General features: G+C 44.3%; 1 protein-coding gene across 3 annotated transcripts in view; it reads right to left on the bottom strand.

Annotated features, from left to right (window-relative positions):
* Nucleotides 1-20,111, bottom strand: part of RGS22 (regulator of G protein signaling 22) — a 111,731-nt gene extending 91,620 nt beyond the window's left edge. For 2 of the 3 annotated variants that reach the window (XR_012901293.2, XM_025184322.3), the window contains exons 1-4: nt 19,743-20,111; nt 19,469-19,650; nt 18,728-18,756; nt 9,838-9,900 (exon numbers count right to left, since the gene is read on the bottom strand). Coding sequence is in view for 2 of the 3 variants with exons in the window: in XM_025184322.3 (XP_025040107.1) it covers nt 9,838-9,900; nt 18,728-18,756; nt 19,469-19,493 (117 nt within the window). In the remaining variant the exon portion in view is untranslated. The remainder of the gene's footprint in view (nt 1-9,837; nt 9,901-18,727; nt 18,757-19,468; nt 19,651-19,742) is intronic. The other variant, XM_025184323.3, reaches the window with a different exon arrangement.
* Between the last annotated feature and the right edge of the window lie 2,027 nt (nt 20,112-22,138).

Raw genomic sequence — 22,138 nt, 5'->3', positions numbered from 1 at the left:
ATCACACTACAAAGACAGCTAATTTTCTGTTCACCCTTGAATCTCTTTGAATATTGTTATTTTCCAGGTTTCTTTATAGTTTCAATTATTTTTCTCCAGATTTATTAGCCTACATTTTAAGGTGGTTTTGTTGTTGTTTCTCTCTCTCTCTTAGTTCATATCCAGAACTCCTCTCAAGTTAATATCTTCAAATGTCGTATATACTTAACCTCAATTTTTGGTATTTTCTGAATTTTGAGTGATTAACTGTGCAACCCTAATATTGACTGAACATTTTTTTTATATACCATTTTTAAAAAAAAGGGTAAGGGGGAAGAAAAAAAATCAAAAGATGGAATTTTAATTTCCCAAGCTTTGATGTGTGCTCTCTTGGAGAAAAATGCAAATGAAGCATTGAAATTCCATAATCTGGAACTATTTGAATCGGCATCATCGAATTATTTTAGTTATATGGTATTTAAATTGAAAACTCACCAAGGACAACATTAATTTATCAATCATATCTACTTTTACTCAATCTCTAGTATTTGAGTCCTAGGCTACATTTTTCATTGTGCATTCTAATTAACTGAACAGAAAACATCTGGCAACGTTAATGTAGTGAAACAGATGCCAATGACAACCTTTTAAATATAAATTGTATTGTCACTGTGGATGTTTGACCACAAACCATTTATAAGATATACACACTAATGTCATGAAAAAAGTAAGACTTCAAATAATGTGTATGAGACCAAAACAGCTACATTAATCAAAAATCCAGTTTCCTCTCAGAAAGCTTAGTATCTGTACACATACATATAACGCTTCAAACAGAAACACCCTTGGAACAGTTAAATACGTATAAGGAAGAAACCATATTTGTCACTGTTTAAGAAAAATACAGTAAAAATGTCATGACTATGCAGTACATGCAGTAAACCCAATACCCTCAAATGTTACAATTAAATTTGAAATGCAAAAATCAACTTAGTTTGGTTTGGTTGCAAAACACTGCCCTTCTACTTCTGAATGTTGTACATGCCACCCATATCCTAAACATACAGTATGTGAGACATCAGCTCAGTTTCACAGAAATCACTAAGACAAAAAAAGCCACACCCAAAAACCTGTTTTCATATTGCTGTCTTGGAGAAATTCTACTAAACAAACAATAGAAAGCAAATAAACTTCTCAGATATCAAATGCAAACACAACAGCTGAATATGTTCTTGGCTGAAGAACAAACTTAGTGTACAGTTCAGAGCTGTGAAGTCTTATAATTGTACTGATGACAACTGTCCTTTACTCCTCCTAAAACAGTATCATTAACTGCACTCCCAGGATATCTCTACGGCTTTTACAACTTTTCACCTGAGGTTCCTAATGTGTAAAGATACCCACCAAATCCCACCCACAGACTCATAGCATAAACCTAAGAGAAAGTGGGTGACAACAGCTCAGCTTCTTTTAGGATTAGAGTCTGAACAGGCAGAAAATGAACAAAGTCATACAATACAATAAATCATACAATATCTCTTTTTGACTTTGCCAAAGCTTCCTTAAGATGTGTACTGGAGATAAATGTCAATGAAAGTTCAAACCAGAAAAAGTGATCAAGCAGCTTTAGGAATTCAAGGTGAAATCCTAGGTGAAGATAAATCAGTCATAAAACTGCAACTAACTTCAGTGGAACCAGGATTTCACTCCGAGGGTATGTCTAAACTACATGCCTCTGTCTTCAGTGGCATGTAGATTTGTTGTTTTGGCAAAGGCAAATGAAGCCGTGATTTAAATGATCGCAGCTTCATTTACATTTACATGGCTGCCGCGCTGAGCCGACAAACAGCTGATCAGCTGTTTGTCCGCTCAGCGCGCTAGTCTGGATGCTCCCCTGCCGACATCAAAGCCCTTTGTCGGCAGCCCCGTTATTCCTCATGGGACGAGGTTTACCGGGGCTACCAACAAAAGGCTTTGATGTCGGCAGGGGAGCGTCCAGACTAGCGCGCTGAGCGGACAAACAGCTGATCAGCTGTTTGTCGGCTCAGCGCGGCAGCCATGTAAATGTAAATGAAGCCGCGATCATTTAAATCGCGGCTTCATTTGCCTTTGCCTATGTGTCTAATCTACATGCCTCTGACGACAGAGGCATGTAGTCTAGACACAGCCCCAATGCTGAATAAGGAGTAAATCACAGGCACTTGGTAAAGATCCAATTAAATGAGAAGAAATGCACTTTTGTCAATCTAGTGGCAGTAAAGGGAAGAAATAAGAACAGCTTCTTCTGATGATCTAGATTACTTCTAAAAAGGCTTTCAATTAGACTTAGTCTTGGGTTAGGCCAGTTTCTGGCAACATAATGGGGGGGGGGGGACTTGGCTGTGGTGAAAAAGCCACTTGCAGATGTAAATTCTCTCTGTGCAGCCTGGAAATAGTGGTTTACAGCTGTTTTTAAAGTGGGGAATGTTCTGATTTTTGTCAGCCATGTGACTTGTTCTTTCCCAACTATCCACAAGCCGATTTTGTTCTATTAACACCAGTTTTAAACCAGTGTACTTCTGATTTAAACTGATATATATAACAGGGCAATCTGGTCTATATTGTCTATTTTCTGAAAGTGTAATTAGCCTAAACTTTATTCCTTTTGTTTAACTTGTTTTCAGGATAATTTCAATGGACCAAATTGTACAGTCCTTATTTACTTTAGCAAAATCCCATGGAAATTTTGCTGCCTAAAAGATTCCAGACCCCTAGAGAGCCTGTCTAGGAATTTCTTCTGCAGCCAACACCATCATACCTGACTTCCAATAAAACTACATAATAAAGTAACAATCAATCTGCAGAGTAACAAACACTATTAACATGCCTATGTACATGTGAAAGAGGAAAATATATCAAATGTAATACCACAGAAGTGTTTCAGGATGGGTTCTGTCAGCTCCAATGTCCCTGATTAATGCAGCTACAGTGGAAGGTCACAAAGAAAAGGAGACTTCTTAGCTAACCAGAACCAGCCCACCGAATGCTTTGAAAATGCCATGAAAAGGAATTTAAAGAGGATCTGGAATGCAGTAGGAAGCCAGTGTGGCTTGCAGAGTGCAGGAGAGATGTGTCCCACTTCAGCTGCATTACTAAGTAGATGGTTGAGTCCTGGAGGTGATAAATGTATAGTTCACAGTGCACAGGTCCATATCTAACAGAAGGAGGACAGTTGGAGCTGGAAATTACAATGTTTCTGTTATAAACCTTCTATAAAACTTATAGTCCTTAAATTGGTCACTGAGATATATATAAATTGCTTTTATGTCATGTAATCAAATTCTTACTTTCTTAAATCACTGCATCTCAGCCCAAAAGAAAAGTGTCTTTTTGGTTATTTTGTATTATTTCAAAAACCTTTTTCTGACAACCTAGCCTTCATTAAAATAGACATTATTTGGTAGCAGAATGTATTGAACAGTAGCATAACCTAATTATTTAAACAATGTACTATAAGCTAAAACAAAATTTTGTTCTGCTGCTATACAAAGTCCCCAGTGCTATCATTTTACCACATACTGATGGCATATTATAAAGCAAAAGGGAGAATTTCTCAGCCTACGTCTACACTGCAGCCTTTTGTCAGCAGAGACAATGCAAATGAAGTGCTCGTTAGCATTTGTCGTGCTGTCATGTGCATATTCTCTGCCGATGCTTTTTGCACAAGAGGTTTTTGCGTAAAAACAAGCAATGTAGACAAGGCCGTTTTACCCCAAAAAAAACTTTTGTACAAGATCTTCTAGACCTCCTTTTTTGAGGCATAAGGGATCTTGCGCCAAACAGCCCCGTCTACATCGCTTGTTTTTGCACAAAAACCTCTTCTGCAAAAAAGCATCAGCAGAGAATATGCAAATGACAGTGCGACAAATGGTAAGGAATGCTTCATTTTCATTGTCTCTGCCAACAAAAGGTTGCAGTGTAGACATAGCCAGCTAAACATATGCTGCCACAGCTTTGTTGCATCAAGTCACATGATATTTCTTCAGTTTAATTTGTTGCCTAAATATTAACTGACCTGGGTAATTAAGTCTCTAGGCAACAGCTATACCAGCATAACAAATTCAAAAAGGATTATCAGTGGAATGCTTTGACTCTGAGCCCTGGTCTACACTAGGGAATTATTTTGAAATAACCCTTCTTAGGTTGACTTAATAAGTGGAGTGTCCACACTACCAAGCCCATTATTTCAAAATAATGGCCTGGTTATTCCGAAACCTGTACTCCTGCTTTCCTTGGGGAATAATGCTAATTTCAAAATAGCACTAGTGTGAATGCTCTGCTTCTGCTAATTCAAAATAATTGGCCTCCAGAGGCCTCTCAGAGCTGCAGTTCTGACCACTCTGGCCACACCTGGCATCTCCACTGCTCCCCTTCTCCTGCGGTGCTTAAAACTCCAGGCAACAGGAGAAGGGCTTCTGGCACGTTGGTCTTAACTGTTGCTGTAGTCTAGGTACCACTTTCATTGCTCAGTAACCATACTAGGGCTACATCTACATTGGCGCGATCTTGTGCAAAAGCGGCTGCTCTTGCGCAAAAACTTGCTGCCTGTCTACACTGGCCACGTGTTCTTGCGCAAGTACACTGACGTTCTAATGTATGAAATCAGGGCTTCTTGTGCAAGAACTCTGATGTTCCCGCTCAGGAAGAAGCCCTTTTGCGCAGCTGTTCTTGCGCAAGAGGCCAGTGTAGACAGGCAGCCAAGAGATTTTGCACAAGAGCTGTCCAAACGGAAAAAAGCCCTAGTGGCCGCTTGGACGCTCCGTATGCACAGGCACCGCTCTGGACTTCCTGGTAACCCGAGCCCCCTTAAAGGCACATGCAGCCTGCAGAGGCCACGCGGCAGAAGCACCTCTGCCACCGAGCTCTGCCACGCGGCTCTTCTCATTCAGCCACCAGACCACCCAGAATGGCCGCTCCAGTGGGGGAGCAGCAACCCGCACCCCCAGCGCAGGAGGCCCCAAGGGGCACAAAGCGGCGTGCCTTTTCCTGGTCCCCAGGGGAGATTGAGGCCCTGCTGGTCAAGGAAGAAGTCCTCTATGACCCACGTGCCCGTCGCAAGAATTCAGACATCTTCTGGCGCATGGCCCAGGCACTCTCTGACCAGGGCCATCCAGCCCGGATCCTTGAACAGGTCCGGGCTAAAGTCCGGGCTATGTTCGGGCCAGCGAGGGCCAGGGCGCAGGAGCCAACAGCTGCCCCCATTACCAGCGGCTCCATGGCATCCTGGGCAAGGCGGCACCCCGGGGACCCTCGGTGCAGCTGACACCAGCAGGCACCCCCCCCATCACCAGGCCCAGTGAGGTGGGGGATGATGCAGAGCTGCCCACTGGGTCGGAGGACGAGGAGGAGGACCAGGGCAGCACTGTGACCCTGCAACTGGAAGTCCTGTCGGGCAGCCCAGATGTCTCCCGTGCATCGTCAGAGGCTGGGGAAGGATCCACTGATGAGGGTTGCACTTTGCACTCACAAGGGCGGGGGGAGCCAGGCGCCCGGAGGGGGGGGAAGGAGCGTCACTCAGGCAGCTTGAGCTGCACGGTGTGTACCATACCAGTATGCAGCACGTGCAACCACTTGCAGCCTGGTGACTGAGTGGCATGTGGCTGCGGCAGGCACCTCCAGAGCATGCCTGGGACCATGCTGTTCGCACACATCTGGACTGGGGGGAAGGGTGGATGCTGGCAGGACCCCAGGGGCTCAGGCCAGAGCCCACACCTCTCAAAGGGTGCAGCACACAGACAGCACACTGTTCATGCCTGGCGGTGCGACACAGCCAGCTGCTCCTGGGAAAACCGCAGCGACACAGCCCTGTGAGTGTGGCCTCCACTGAGCCCCTTGCCTGCTCCTGGTGCCTTGGCTGGCCCCCTGAGGGAAGTCCCCACCGCGGCCACACTTGTCCCTGGGCTACGTGTGTGAGGGCTAGTGGGAGGGGGAGGGAGGAAGCACTCGGGCCGGCCCTAGCGCCACCTGAGTTTCACTGCAAGGATGGTACACTCCCCAGTCACCCCTGGTTCCATCCAGGAGACATCCACATGATGGGGATCTGAGAGCCCAGACCACATCTGCCATATGTGCTCCCAGGCATTGTGTGGGGATTCATCTTGCTCCCTGTCAAACACCATTGATTAGTCCAAAGGTTCACAGCCTCCCGGCAGGGAGTTCCACAGGTTAACACAACACACACACACACACACACACACACACACACACACACACACACACACACACCCCTCCCCCAAGGGGCCAGGACACAGACCGTTGGTTACAATACATGGAGGAGCACCCTACTCCAGGGGCGGTCCTGCATGCAAACATACAACACGGGGGGGGGGGGGGGAAACAAGTGGGCCCAAGCCACAGTACTGTGGTGTCACCTGGGCTCAGGTGCATGAGGTGTGGGGACGGTGGCCGGGCTGCCTAACTGACCCATCCTTTCCTCTGTTCCCTGCAGTGGGACCAAGCAGGAGTGGGGGACCCTCCAGGCCTGCGGCAGTGGCAGCACCCCCAACCACCCAGGCACCAAGGCGGCGGGTCCGGCAGCGGGGCCAAGTCCTCCGGCGGCACATACAGGCCATTGAGAGGATTGAGGCAGCCATCTCACGCCCAGTGAATGCTGACCTGGAGTGGTGCCAGCAGGCCTGGGGCAACTTCCAGGCTCAGTGTGAGTGCATCGGTGATGCCATCACTGCCATCACTGCACACATCGGGCATGCTGTGCACTATGGCATGGCATTGTCCCATGCACCTGCCATCCCTCCCATGCCAATGCCCGTGCCCCCTCCTGCTGCCCCTCCTACTCCCGCCATGCCCCCTCCTGATACACCCCATCCTGCCCACCTCCCATGCTGCCTGCCTGGATGAGGCCTGAACCGCATGTAGTGGTCCGCCCCCGCAGAGGCCACCCCTCCCAGCAGTAGCTCCCTCCTCCCCCTCCCAGTTCAGAGCCCTCTCTCTCCTCCCCCTCCCAGTTCAGAGCCCCTTCCCTTCTCCCAACCTACGTCCCCATTGTAAATAAAAAGTTCAACGAGTTGTTTTTTTAAAAAAACGGTGTTGTTTATTGGGAGGTAAGGGGAGGGAAGAAGGGAAGGTTTGGGGATGAGAGGGAGTTGTAAAGGGAGACAGAGGTAATCCTACTGTGGGGCCTGGGAGAACATCTCTGTCAGGGCCTCCCGTATGCGCACACCATCATGGTGCGCCTGGTGGATGGCAGCTGTGCAGGGCTGTTTGAAGGCCTGGCCCTTGCCTGCAATCTATGCAGGGAGGAAGGCCTCCCCCTTCTGCTCCATGATGTCGTGGAGCACATAACACGCAGCCACTACCTTGAGGACATTCCGCTCACCCACCTCAAGATGAGTGAGCAAACAGCAAAACTGGGCTTTCAGACGGCTGGAGGCGCACTCCACCTGGTCGCAGGCCCAGTTGAGGTGGTCATTGAACCGTGCCCGGTCATGGTCTGTCCGCCACGTGTAGGGCTGCATCAACCAGGGCAGTAGGGGATAGGCTGCATCCGCCACAATAAATGTGGGCATAGGCACATCCCCAACAGTAAATTCCTGCTGGGGGAAGAAAGTGCCCACCTCAAGCCTGCCAAACAGGCTGGAGTGTTGGAGAATGCGGGTGTCGTGTGCCCTGCCAGTCTAGCCTGCATAAATGTCCGTGAAGCAGCCATGCTGGTCCACGAGGGCCTGGAGCACGATGGAGAAGTACCCCTTGTGGTTTATGAAATGAGCTGCTCGAAGTTCCAGGGCATGGACGGGGATGTGGGTTGCATGCAGGGCTCCCCCGCAGTTGGGGAACCCCAGGGCAGCGAAGCCGGCCACCATAGCCTCCAGGTCCCACAGGCGGATGACTCGCTGGAGCAGGACGTCGTTGATGGCACAGACAACCTGCAGAAGGGTGCACAGAAACACAGGGGAATGCATCACATAAGGCAGGGTGACTGCATGCTCCCTTGGGGGGTTCCCTCCCCCCCTGTGATGCCCTCTGTCTTCACACGTACCAGGGCCCCCTCACACCACGGGCCACCCGCTCCCCCACCAGCAGGCCTGTGCAAGGGAGAGATGACCCAAACCCCTGGGTGATGGGGCATTCCCCATCGCCCCAGCCTGGAGTCTTGCCTGCCCCTGGGCATGGAGTGCAGCACCCTCCCCCGCCCCCGGACTTACCTGCATGACGACAGCACCAACGATTGATCTCCCCACGCCGAACTGGTGTGCCACCGATCGGTAGCTGTCCAGGGTGGCCAGCTTCCATATGGCAATGGCGACCCTCTTGTCGACGGGGATGGGTGTCCGCAGCTGGGTGGTGGTTCTCTGGAGCGCAGGAGTGAGCCAGGCACATAGATCCAGGAATGTCCACTTTCGCATCCGAAAGTTCCAGAGCCATTGCTGGTCGTCCCATTGCCCCAGGACCAGCCGGTCCCACCAGTTGGTACTGGTGTCCAGTCTCCTCAAGGGCCTCTCCATGGTGGGGTGTGGATGCCACAGGGACGCCACCGTCTCCCTGGTGAGGGAGTCCAGAGTGACCTGCGCCTCGAGGTCCTGGATAACGAGTGCAGCAGCATGGAGCAGCAGCTGCAGGCACTCAAAAATGGCTGGAAGGGGCCAGAGCAGGCACAAGGCAACCCCTAGCTCCATGGCACAACAAAAGAGCTGATGTCAAAAAAATCAGCAAATGGCACTAAGGCACAAGCTGTGGTGTCCAAGAAGGCAGAGGGCAACAACAACTAGAACTGCTATGGTTGTCAGTCCCTGCAAGAAGTCCTAAAGCACGCAGCAGGAGAGAAACAGCTGTCTAGGGAGATCCCCTTAAGCACATGTCTCAAAGGAGCTCCAACCCCATCCCCAGAAAGGGCTGGTGCCTTTTTGCCTTCTCCAAAGTAGTTCTAGGCTCCTGCTTTTGCGCAAGAGCATCCCGCCAATGTAGACGCTCTCTTGCGCAAAAGTGCATCGCTCTGACGATGAGTCCCGGCCAATGTAGACGCTGTCTTGTGCAACTACTTTAACGCAAGAACTCTTGTGCTAAAGAGTTTTTGCGTAAGATCGTGCCAATGTAGACGTAGCCTTGGTGTGTGGGTTACACTACCACAAGGCTAGGAAGCAAAGTGGATGCTTCGGGGAGGCACCACAAACCTGCTGATATTTCAACCAGCTGGATGCCATCCTGGGGAGGGGGTCCTTGTCATGGCCAGGACACACCCAGTGTCAGCCTCCAGGAGGGCGAGGAGGAGGAGGAAAAAGACAGCCAGGCGATCATATCCGCCAGCCAGTTGCTGCTCCTCTCTCTGGAGCCATCCCCCTCCCCCTACCACCTCCACCATCACCACCACCAGGATGTCTCCCAGGCTTCGGACAAACCTGGGGAAGACACTTCAGCTGAGTTCTATAAGTTATCCTATCTACACATGCTATAGGACTAAATAAAATCAGTAAAGATGCACCACTTTTCAGTTTAGAGCATATTTGGAAACCTGAATGCTTTAAATAAAAGTGGTCTAATTTTTCAAAGATATTTTAATATAAGTACTAAATATGGATTCTTTGCTTCTAATCTATGTTTTTATGGATGGCAAGTTACATATATAGATACTGCATTCCAAGAAGTCCAGATGCTATGTTGTATTTTACAGATATTAGTGAAGTTTTACTGATAACATCTTAAGATATTAGATGATGCCATTAAAATATAGAAAGCACTCAAAAGAGTTGGAAAGCCAACAGAACACTTTCATTTAAAATTACAATATATAATAATAATTTACAAGCCAATTTGCCTTAGTACTAGTCACAATAAAATATGAAAAAAAAAATATAAAATACTTACTGGAAGATTCAAGAATTCATTAAAGTAGTTCACAAGCATATCATCTGTTGCTAAATAATCTTCCTATAGGAACATGAAAACACAGGACAATGTTTACAATAATCCATCTTAATGTATTTGTACATATTATAGCATTATAGTATGATTTGCCTGAAAGGAGATCAGAACATTTGCACAAAAGTAGATTTTTCCCTGTCATTATACAGGTTAGACCTCCCTGGTCTGGTACCCTCAGGACCTGACTGGTCCCAAAGGAGGGAGTTTGGCAGACCAGGGGAGGTTGACCCATTTGCCAGGCTCCCCTACCCCTGAGCCACTTGATCCCAGTTCCTTGGCCAGCCATGGGGCTGCTGGGGCGCCACTGCCCTGGAGCTGATGGGGCTCCGCTGCTACAGAGTCACTGAGGCTCCACTGCCCCAGAGCCACTGGGGCTCCACTGCCCTGGTCAGATACTCTGGGGCCACCAGAGCTCCATGGCCACCTGCGGGCCATGGAGGCTCCTCTGGAGCCAGGACTGACAACACTCTGCAGCCTCAAGACTGCCCCAAATTGCCAGAACTCCTCTGTCCTGAGCCGGGGCTTTCTAATCCAGGGGCTCTCTAGTCCAGCAACATCAGGGGTCCTGCCAGACCTCAGAGAGGTTCAACCTGTATTGTGGTTTAATATCTGTTGTACACCACTATACAAAATATACTGAAAACATAAGAATGGCCCTACTGGATCAGACCAAAGGTCCATTCAGCCCAGTATCCTGTCTGCCGACAGTGGCCAATGCCAGGTGCCCCAGAAGGAGTGAAGAGAACAGGTAAATCATCCAGCGATCCCTCTCCTGTCATTCATTTCCAACCTCTGACAAACAGATGCTAGGGACACCATTCCTACCAATCCTGGCTAATAGCCATTGATGAACTTAACTTCAATTAATGTATCTAGTTCTTTTTTGAACCCTGTTAAAGTCCTAGTCTCCACAACATCCTATGGGAAAAAGTTCCACAGGTTGACTATTCACTGAGTGAAGAAAAACTTCTTTTGTTTGTTTTAAACCTGCTATCTATTAATTTCAGTGGGTGACCCCTAATTCTTATGTTATGGGAACAAGTAAATAACTTTTCCTTTATTGACATTCTCTACCTGTCATGATTTTATAGACCTCTGGTATATCCCCCTTAGTCTCCTGTTTTCAAAGTTGAAAAGTCCTAGTATTTTTAATCTTTCCTCATATGGCACCTGTTCCAAATCTCTAATCATTTTGTTGCCCTTTTCTGAACCTTTTTCAATGCCAATATATCTTTTTTGAGATGACACAACCACATCTGTACACAGTATTCAAGATGTGGGTGTACCATGGATTTATATAGAGGCAATAAGATATTATCTGTCAATTCTCTATCCCTTTTAAAATTATTCCTGGCATTCTGTGTGCTATTTTGATTGCTGCTGCACATTGAGTAGATGTTTTCATAGAACTATCCACAATGACTCCAAGATCCTTCTCTTAAGTGGGTATAGCTAAATTAGTCCCCAACATTTTGAATGCATGGTTGGGATTATTTTTCCAATGTGCATTATTTTGCATTCATCAACATTAAATTTGATTTGCCATTTTGTTGCCCAATCAACTAGTTTTGTGAGATCCTTTTGAAGCTCTTCACAGTCTGCTTTGGTCTTAACTATCTTTAGCAGTTTAGTATCATCTACCAAAGAACTTATAGGCAAAACACTTGTAAACGTAAAAGCTAGTAAATGTGGAAAATTTGCAAATTTGCTTCTGAAAAAAATTTGTTATGCAAGTAGCCTACATATTCCTGATTTGTTCCACATCAACCCTTCTACCTTCACCTGGGAAAGAGGAATGTAGCTGCTTTATACAGCATTCTTCCACCCCAAATTGATAGATATAAGTGGGTAGCCACAAAAGATGAATTAGGGCTATTGACGGTTCATACCAAGCAGTAGTATGCCATAGTTAGGTCCCAACCTAAGCTAGGAATTTCCCCGCTGTGTTAACTGGAAGTGGGAGTAAGGCCTGTGTGTGCAGTTTTTTATATATTTATATTGTTTATCATGGTTATATATCAGTATCACAAATATGATATGAAGGTTAACAAAAGAACACAATTAAAAAAACATTTTTTGAACTCATGAGATCAATAAATCTGGAGCTCAAACTTGCTTCTTCTGAAATCCATGGCAAAACTCCCACCACTCATGTCAATGGGAGAAGGAACAAGTCATCATATCTTACATTTTCTTGTCTTTTTGAAAATCTGTCAGCTTTATGACAGAGAATTCTATCTCGTTTTTAATAATGTCACTATTAATGGGCCAATAAAATACCCTGCACAGTTTGCCACAATAAAGAAATAAACCTCTTCCAATCACATGCCCCAAGTTGTCAACTACCTCCACACTCTGGAACTCATACAAGGTATCCCCCTCAAACAACTACAACACATAATCAATGATTCTGACAGAAATCATTCCTGAGCCCTCTCTTCTGGCCTTCAAACAACCCCCAGTCTCTTCAAGTTCATCATCAGAAACAAGCTCCCCACAGACCAAAATAAATCAACTCAAAGTGGCACCAGACGTTGCCAGAACAGCAAATGAAAAACCTGCAGATATAAATTTGTTGCTAAAATGATCAACACACCCCCAATACACTTCTCAAGATCCCAGGTCCTATGCATGTCTATCACAACATATGTTGTACCTCACCAAGTGCTCCACATGCACCAATGGAAACTATGTGGATGAAACCAGATATACACTGTACTCATGAATAAACTCACACAAGAAAATGATAAAAGACCATATGCCCTGTGGGTGAACATTTTTCAAAAAGTGATCACCCTATAGCTGATCTATTAGTCCTTATCCTTAAAGGAAACCTGTACAACAAGCCCCTGAGCTTAAATCCATATCTTTGCTGCACACTAACAATCATAGTCCTAATGAAGACACTAGATTTATGGTTTATTACAACAGTTATAACTCACTTTTTGTTCTAGTACTGGAGGGGTGTTAATGAGCTACTTCACCTTGAATGGTCTCCTTAGAATATGTACTATTTATGTTAAACTATCCATTCAATCTTGTATTCAGCTGTAACACTTTCCCAGATTTGAAGAAAAGCTCTGTATAGCTCAAAAGTTTGTCTCGCTCACCAAAAGAAGTTGGCCCAATAAAAGATACTACTTCACCCACCTTGTCTCTCTAAAATCCTTCAACCACACTGCATACAATTTCTCAAAAACAATGAGTCCTGTGGCACTTTAGCCCTGGTCTATGCTAGGGAGTTATTTCAAAATAACAAGCAGAGCGTCCACGCTACCAAGCCCATTATTTTGAAATAATTTTGAAATAATGGGCTGGTTATTTCCATTTCTGTACTTCTGTTTTCCTAACGGAATAAGCTTATTTTGAAATAGTTATTTCAAGAGTAATTATTTTGAATTTATTTATTTTGAAATAATTTCCTAGTGCAGATATGTCCATAGAGACTTGGGGGTAGGTCTACACAGCACACTTATTTCAAAATAAGGGTATGTCTACACTAGCCCCCTAGATCGATCTAGCAAGGCTACTGAGGGTGACCGAAATTGCAAATGAAGCGTGGGATTTAAATATCCCACGCTTGATTTGCATGTTCCCGGCCAGTCGCCATTTTAGAAATTGACTAGCCCAAAGTAACTGCCCATGTCTACACGCGGCAGTGAAATGGGATTCCGAAATAAAGCCCTAACTCAAATTAGCTGGTATTCCTCCTGCAATGAGGTTTACCAGCTAATTCAAGTTAGGGCTTTATTTCGGAATCCCGTTTCACTGCCGCGTGTAGATGCGGGCAGTTACTTCGGGCTAGTCAATTTCTAAAATGGCAACCAGCTGGGAACATGCAAATCAAGTGCAGGATATTTAAATCCCGTGCTTCATTTGCAATTTCGGTCACCCTCCTTAGCTTTCCCCACTCTAGGGGGCTAGTGTAGACATACCCTAAGCTGTTTCTGAATTCTTTTTCTGAAATACCTTATTTCAAAATACCACATCTACCCCACAGGAAAGCCTCAAAATTAGAATGAAGCAGGCTTCCCTAATATGGACTTGCTACCTCGAATTAGAGCCCCAGGAAGCCCTGGGGAGTAATTACTTTGAATGACCCTGGGGAGGAGCAGTGGAGCGTCCACACTACTGTTATTCCAAAATAACTATTTTGGAATAAACATTATTCCTCGTAGAATGAGGTTTACAGATTTTGAAATAAACTATTATTTCAAAATTATTTCAAAATAATGGAATTGCTGTGTAGACGCTCGTATTGTTATTTTGAAATAATGTCTATTATTTCAAAATAACTGTGCTATGTAGACACACCATAAGGGTATGTCTACACTACCCCCCTAGTTCGAACTAGGGGGGTAATGTATGCATACCGAACTTGCTAATGAAGCCCGGGATTTGAATTTCCCGGGCTTCATTAGCATAAAGCCGGCGCCGCCATTTTTAAAAGCCGGCTAGTGCGAACCCCGTGCCGCGCGGCTACACGCGGCACGGACTGGATAGTTCGGATTAGGCTTCCTAATCCGAACTATCTGTACACCTCGTTCCACGAGGCGTACAGATAGTTCGGATTAGAAGCCTAATCCGAACTATCCAGTCCGTGCCGCGTGTAGCCGCGCGGCACGGGGTTCGCACTAGCCGGCTTTTAAAAATGGCGGCGCCGGCTTTATGCTAATGAAGCCCGGGAAATTCAAATCCCGGGCTTCATTAGCAAGTTCGGTATGCATACATTACCCCCCTAGTTCGAACTAGGGGGGTAGTGTAGACATACCCGAGGAGACTGAGGGGGGATATGATAGAGGTATATAAAATCATGAGTGGTGTGGAGAGGGCCGATAAAGAAAAGTTATTCATTAGTTCCCTAAATAGAAGAACTAGAGGACACCAAATGAAATTAATGGGGAGCAGGTTTAAAACTAATAAAAGAAAGTTCTTCGTCACACAGCGTGTAGTCAACCTGTGGAACTCCTTGCCAGAGGAGCCTGTGAAGGCTAGGACTATAATGGAGTTTAAAGAGAAGCTAGATAATTTCTAGCTTCATAAAAGGCTATTAGCCAGAGGATAAAATGGTGTCCTTGGCCTCTGTTTGTCAGAGGCTGGAGAGGGATGGCAGGAGACAAATCGCTTGATCATTGTCTTCGGTCCACCCTCTCTGGGCACCTAGTGCTGGCCACTGTCGGCAGACAGGATACCGGGCTAGATGGACCTTTGGTCTGACCCAGTATGGCTGTTCTTATCTATTCCAACCCCCTATTCAAAGCAGAACTAATCCCAACTAAATCATGCCAGCCAGGGCTTTGTCAAACCTGGCCTTAAAAACTTCTGTGGATAGAGATTTGCCACCTCCCTAGATTAGGGATGTAAGAGACCAATCAACTATCCAATAAGCAATAGCTTATCGGATAGTCGACTAGTGATGTAGTTATGCGACTGGTTGCTTCCCCTCCTTGCTGCCTCTATCAGAGAGAAGCATCAAAGGGGGAGCAAGAGCCAGTGCTGGGGGGAGCCGGCCTAAAAGCTGGTTCCCCCCGGCATCATCTCTGAGGGGGGCAGGAGAGGTAACGGCACAGTGGAAACAGTGCAAGCAGGGACTGAAACAGTCTCCGCTTTCGCTGCTTCTGCTGCGATTCTGCTCTTGTACATTTCAAAGACTGAGGCACCACAGGAAATGCGGGGCCATAGGGGTCCCCTGCTGGTTCCACGCTCCCTGCAGGGCTTCCTTTTTGAAATGCATAAAAGCCCCACTGGGGCTCTTGTACATTTTGAAAGAAAACTCCGTGCTGGGCTCTTACTACAGTTCAAAGGTGAAGGCACCCTTATAGACTAATTGAATAGTCGAAGAAAATCCCATCGACTATTCAATTAGTTAATTAATCTAAATTTAACATCCATAACCTAGATAACTCATTCCAGTTCTTCATCATCTCCTAGTTAAATAGTTTTTCCTAATATCTAACCTATACCTTCCCCAATACAACTTGAGACCATTGCTCCTTGTTCTATCATATGTCACCACTAAGAACAGCCTTGTTCTATCTTCTTTGGAACCTCCCTTAGTTGAAGGCTAACCCCTTGATAGTTGAAGCCTGTTATCAAATTCCCCCTCGTTCTTCTCTTCTGCAGACTAAATAAGCCAAGTTCCCTCAGCCTCTAGTCATATGCTCCAGACACCTAATCATTTATTTTGCCCTCCACTGGACTCTTCCCAATTTGTCCATATCCTTTCTGTAGTGGAGGCCCCCAAAACTGGATGCAATATTCCTGATGAGGCCTCACCAGTGCCAAATAATGGGAAATAATCACTTCCCTCAATCTGCTGGCAAAGCTCCTTCTAATGCAGTTCAATATGCCATTAGCCTTCTTGGCAACAAGGGTGCACTATTGACTCATATCCAGCTGCACATCTACTGTAATCCCCTGGTCCTTTTCAGCAGAACTGTTGCTTAGCCAGTTGGTCTCCAGCCAGATTCCCATGTAGCAGTACATGGAATTCTTCTGTCTAAGTGCAGGACTCTGCACTTGTCCTTGTTGAATCTAGTCAAAATCTATCTATGGCACAGTTAAAGTTCTTAAGGAGGCAAATCCTAATGTTTCCTCCATGGTGATTAAATGCAACTATGCAAAGGGGGACAGTATTTGCTGGGACATATAGGGCCTGAACATCCCCAGCACTACTATATCAAACTTGGCTCCATGATGGCTTCCTGTGTACTAGCACTAAGGAACTGGGAGAGGCATGGAAAGGGAAGGGCAAAAAAATATTTGGATTAAGCATTAAACAGGAGAATTTGGATCAGTGTCTGCTCCAAAGCACACTGAAGTCAGTGGAAAGACTCCCATGGATTTTTCAATGAGCTTTGAACCAGGTTCTTAGGCCTGAATTCAGCAAAGCAATTAAGAGTGTGCTCAACTTGAAGACAATGAGAAGCACATGCTTTAAACAAACACATGGTTCTCTCCTGAATCAAGGCACAAGGACCTGATCTAATGCCCAATGAAATTAGTAGAAGACTCCCTTTTACTTCAATGGACCTTGGATTGAGCCCTAAATGCATAAGGACTTTCTTATTTATGTAAACAGTTTTGTTAGAAAAAGGCTGTGAATGTATAAAAAGTATCTATATATCACATTTACTATGCTTAAGTAATACATCATTAGATTTGAAATGGGTATAAAGTAGTTTGATGATTAGATACAATAATATACAGTGTAAATACTTCTCTCATCCAAATGAATTATTGGAAACAAAGTATTTGTTATTCACAGAATTACAAGTCCTTTGAAAATATACAGGTACATGTGTTTTTAATTTGCTGGGAATATGTTCTTTAAAGTCTCATATAACAGCAAGAAATATAAACAAACTGGTTCACTAATCAATAAAACTTTTACTACACTGTTAACGAAAGCTTTGCTACTTATTGCACCTATCTGCAAGTTTTTTTAAAAATATGAAGAAAACAATAAAACTTTCCTATGGGACTTTTATTTCACCAATCAATCTTTTTCTTATTTCAAAATAATATTTACATACCTAATATTTGCCCATTAGAGTTCATATAATTTTATATACAATAAATCCTTTTAGATGTTTGTGGCATTAGGCATTTTCTTTTAATCCTTTCCCTGATGTGCTCTATGGTGTACAATACAAGTTATTACTATTAAAAGCATTCTCATGATTCCAATAGGCAGTCTTGCTGGACTACAAATGGCTTGAATTTCCAGTGCTTATGCAGGCAAAACTTCAAAATTGAAGTAACTGAGAATTTTGCCGGCACATAGTATGCAGGTATCAAGGGTCCTATTACCGTTGGTCTTAAAGCAGCAAAGGGGATATTAAAATCATTTTGTCAGTGGTATCCTGTAAAAATACTGTTTAGATTTTCTAGGGAAGCATATCTCATGACACTATCTACTCTACATACTAGCTTTCTCCATGTCATTGCCATGAGTGGGTTAGCACAGATACAAAGCAATGTTATAAGATACCCAAGGAGGATCTGAACACAGATGGTCCTGGTAAGTCAATAGAACAATACATTAAATGCAGCTTCTACTGAAATGACATGTGTTCACAGATAAAAATCAGTTGCTCACTTTAAATGTCAAAACCTTAAAGTGATTATAGAAACCCCGATTTAGTGCTGAATTCTGTATAGTGGATCTGTACACTTACTTGAGTTCCACTGAATTCAAAGAGGGCCTGCCCACACATGGAATCAGAGCTGAACCCAATGTAAACTTTTGGTTTAATGAGGTTATAAATATGTGATAAAACATATTTTCAGTTTATTCCTAAATGAAATTAACCTGGATTTCAATATATATTATTTATACAGTGTATTAGAGTAGAACCTAGAGAGATAGCAGCAGCTATCAGAGAGAACCAAATTTGTTTAAAAAAACATGCATACTTCATAGGTGTTCAAAAAAGGAAAGGGAAGTAATAACCAGAGCACAGATGAATCAGTTCTCAAAATAGCAAGAAAAATGCATCTGTAGAACTTATCAGATTGGACCTTCCAATTAACTATTTCCTTCCTTCTTTCTTTTATTATGCTTTTCTTTATCTTTGCAATCCTGTTCCCTTTAAATTTCTGTTTCGCTTTTTCTAACACTGTAGCATTTTCTTCCTACTCAAAAGAAATAATGAGAACCATTTTTCTAAAAGGTTTATTATCCGAAGTATCTGTTTTTCTGATGGGAAAAAGCTCAGCTACCATAGTGGAAGAAATGAGAAACCATAGAGTAGTTTTCCATGACCTGCTATTTTCTCTGTAATTCCAAACCAACACCAAAAAATTATCGGTCTTTTTAAAGTGTACTTACAAATACAGCTTCTGTTATATCTGGTGGCTCTGAAACACAGATATAAAAACCTGCTTGTTATTCATCCAACATGTTTCCATTTATTGAGGTTTGTTTCTCTGCACGCAAATTAGAGATTACTTTGAAAAATTAAATAAGTGATGTTACTTTACAAACTTCCTGGATTTTCTGAAATAAAATAACCAGATCTGAAGAAAATAAAACAAATTCTAAGGAAATCTGTATTGCTAACTCCTGCCAGTTACAAATCCTGAATCAAATCTAAAAAAAACCCATGAGATTATCTTAAATATCATGAGAGTTTTTGAAAAATCACATATTGGGAGTATTTGTTTTGGTTTTGAGCCTTTATGGTGCACTTAGGTCACATTTTTCAGCTTTCCTCTAAAATCATGAAGATCAGAAGCTCGTTCTTTTTATAAAGAAATCTGAGCTTTCCCCATAATCACAGGACTCCAGAAGATGGGGCTAAACAGACTAGATATTTTGATACTTATGGTAAAATCATGAGAATGGGCAACACAGGAAAAGTTCAATAGCTGTGCTCCAAGTCTCACCCACTTGAAAAAGAGCATATGAAGGAAGTGTTTATGGTCTTTTATTCTTAAGACTGAAGAATTTTGTTATATGAATTTTAATGATACAGTTTAAATCTCCCCCATTGAGTCATTGTCCCCATAGTCTGAAACACAGCCCTAAGTGGTAACTGCCCCTTTGCCCTGTTGGAAGAACTTTACATACCAGTGGTGAGCCTCTTCTCCCTCATGTTGGAACTTTTTGCACATGCTGCGTTGTCATTGGGACAGCCAGGGAATCTGTGCTTGGGGATCTGGAAAGAGACGCTGCAGAACCTTGGCTCAGGGCACACAGGCTGCAGCAACCCAGCCTGGCTTTCTTGTGTGGTTCACAGCAAGTCTGGGTTGCTATGGAATTGCAGACAATGCATGGAAAGAACATGAGCCATTAGCAAATACTTTCCCTCCTTTCTGAGCGTGACTCATTGAAACAAACTTACCAATTGGACAGGCTGGCTAGATTATCACTGTTCATCTCCAGGGGAGATATTCATGAATAAGTGATCAGGGGATATACATTACTCACTGATTTTGGATGGGAAAAAAGATTACGCCACCCAAACTTCCCTACTCTAAAACTAAACAGCTCTCTGCCCAGCAAGATTCTGTTTTTCCCCCAGAGGTACCACACTTGTCTTGATTTAAGAGGCTGGGTATTATATGTAAATTTGCCAAGCAGTTTGCACCATCTATCAAGTAATTCCGTGTCAGTAACTGGATTCTAGACGCTGATCACACAAGAGCCACTGTAAATTGTAGATGCCGTCTGCAGTTCCCACCACAAGCGAGCAGAAAGGGGAAAGGGATGGGGTTGTGTCATTGCACTGAGGTAACATCTGGGGGGTTTCTCTAACAGCTACAGCAGACTCCATTGTGATGTGTTAGCTGCTGCCCTTGTGACAGCCTTCCCTGTGAGCCTGTAGCTGTTGCTACTGCTCACAGGGCCCTGACTCAGCAGGAACACAAATATAGCTGTGTTTCCCATATGAAGGGAGACACTAAAGGTAATATGGGTGTGCAAGGAAGAGACCAAGGGAGGCAAAAGAGGGAGTGATCATGATCTAAGGATTTTTAATTTTAATTTTTCCCTTCCCTGAGGAGAACACCCTGGAAAAAGAAAGGAAAGACTGAACCTTACTTTTGAAATAGACACCAGAGACCATTTCATATACCTGCAATAAAATAAGTAGCCAATCTATATAGACTATATCCTTAATGTGAATAATTGATTATCTTTCTTTTTGCACCTGAAATTATTGACCTGGTAATGACTTGAAGCCTAATAGAAAGAAAGAACTGTTGTTACAGTCCCCCTGACCAAAAAAGCTTTATATGTACAAAACAGCCAACTTAGCCTACAATGTATTAGTAATGAAATATCCAGATAGCCTGAGATTTTCTAAGGAGTCTGAGGAAATTAGGCACCCAGCTCCCACTGATATCAATGGAATTTGGGCCACCCAACTCCCATTGGCTCCTGATAAAATCTCAGCCTGCAAACTTTAAATCAAGCAAAATGCACTTAAGGATATATGTTGTTCTCTCTTCAGTACAGAGATCTTCTGCATAGGTACATTTACTTTAGATGGGTACCCAGGCAGCCTTAGTTTTTGTCTAGTATGGTTGTTTTCAAAGATGCTATTTTCTAAGATGAACTGGGTGTTTTTCCAAATATGAAATATGGTTTATTGAATATTATTTTTCAACTGGAAGTTCCTTCTGAGAATAAGTAATGCCTTGAGAACTAGCCAGAGAAATCCTGCTGGTATGATTGCTTTTGGGTGACAATGCTTCTGGAATCTGAAATGGGATAATAAAGCATTAAAATGAGATTGGCCTCGTGCTGGAAGGAAAATGTTAGTAATTTCCCAAATTAAATGGAAATGAAAGCCAGGTAATTAAAATAATAATACTTCCAATTGTCTAGATGAGAAATTGTTAGCTATAACTGGAGTTCATTTAAAGTACTACCAGCTATTTAAGCAGTAAGGCATAGACTGTACAGTAGTGCTGAATAATATAGCTGAGGTGTGCAGTGCAAACAAAGGTAATGTCAAGTGCTTCTGTTACACTGGAGAAGTATATTATTTAAAACAAATGTAACACAAAATGTAAATAATTGCAATCCTCCCAAATTAAGGGGGTTATAGATAATTGCAATGTCAGGATAATCCGTATTCTAGCACCTGATTGAAAAGTGTTTAATTACTTGTAAGTGGAGTTCCATGTAGGTAGTTTATAAGCAACTAGAGAATTTACCCAGTATTGCTCAGGTCCTTGTAGGGGCTAGGGGAAGGGGATGGATGGTGCAGGAGTTCAAGGCAGGGAGTTGGGAGGTGTGGAGTAACTTAGGCAGGGTATGGTGGGTGCAGGAGTCAGGGCGTGGGAGGAGTCTGGGAGGGGGGGCTGAGGGAAAGAGGTGAGGGATGCAGGAGTCAGGGCAGGGAGTGATGGACTCAGGGAAGAAATATAGAGGGTGCAGGAGTAAGGACAGAAGGTTGGGTGTGTAGGGGGCTCAGGGTAGAGGATTGGGTTGGGGGAGTTGTTGGCCAAACAGTGATTCTCCAGGACTGGCTGGGATGGTGGAAACCACACTGTCTGGCCTGCTGCCTCCAGATCTGGAGCTGGCCAGGGCAGCAGGGGCTATGCTGGCTGGGTTGTGGCTTCCTGGGGCTGGCTGGGGTTGCAGGGGCCTTGGTAGCTGGCCAGCAGGTCCTCAGGACAAGCAAAGTGGTGGGGTCCACTGGATATGGTGTCCAGCAACAACCAGAGCTGTGTCCTCATCCTGCCACTTGTTCTCAGTGTGGCTATTTCCCTGTGGTCATTCAACAGCATG

This window comes from Pelodiscus sinensis, chromosome 2, assembly GCF_052426305.1.
Source record: "Pelodiscus sinensis isolate ZL-2025 chromosome 2, ASM5242630v1, whole genome shotgun sequence".
NCBI lineage: Eukaryota > Metazoa > Chordata > Testudines > Trionychidae > Pelodiscus > Pelodiscus sinensis.
The sequence above is the reverse complement of the archived record's forward strand: the minus strand, read 5'-3'. Positions and strand labels throughout refer to the sequence as shown.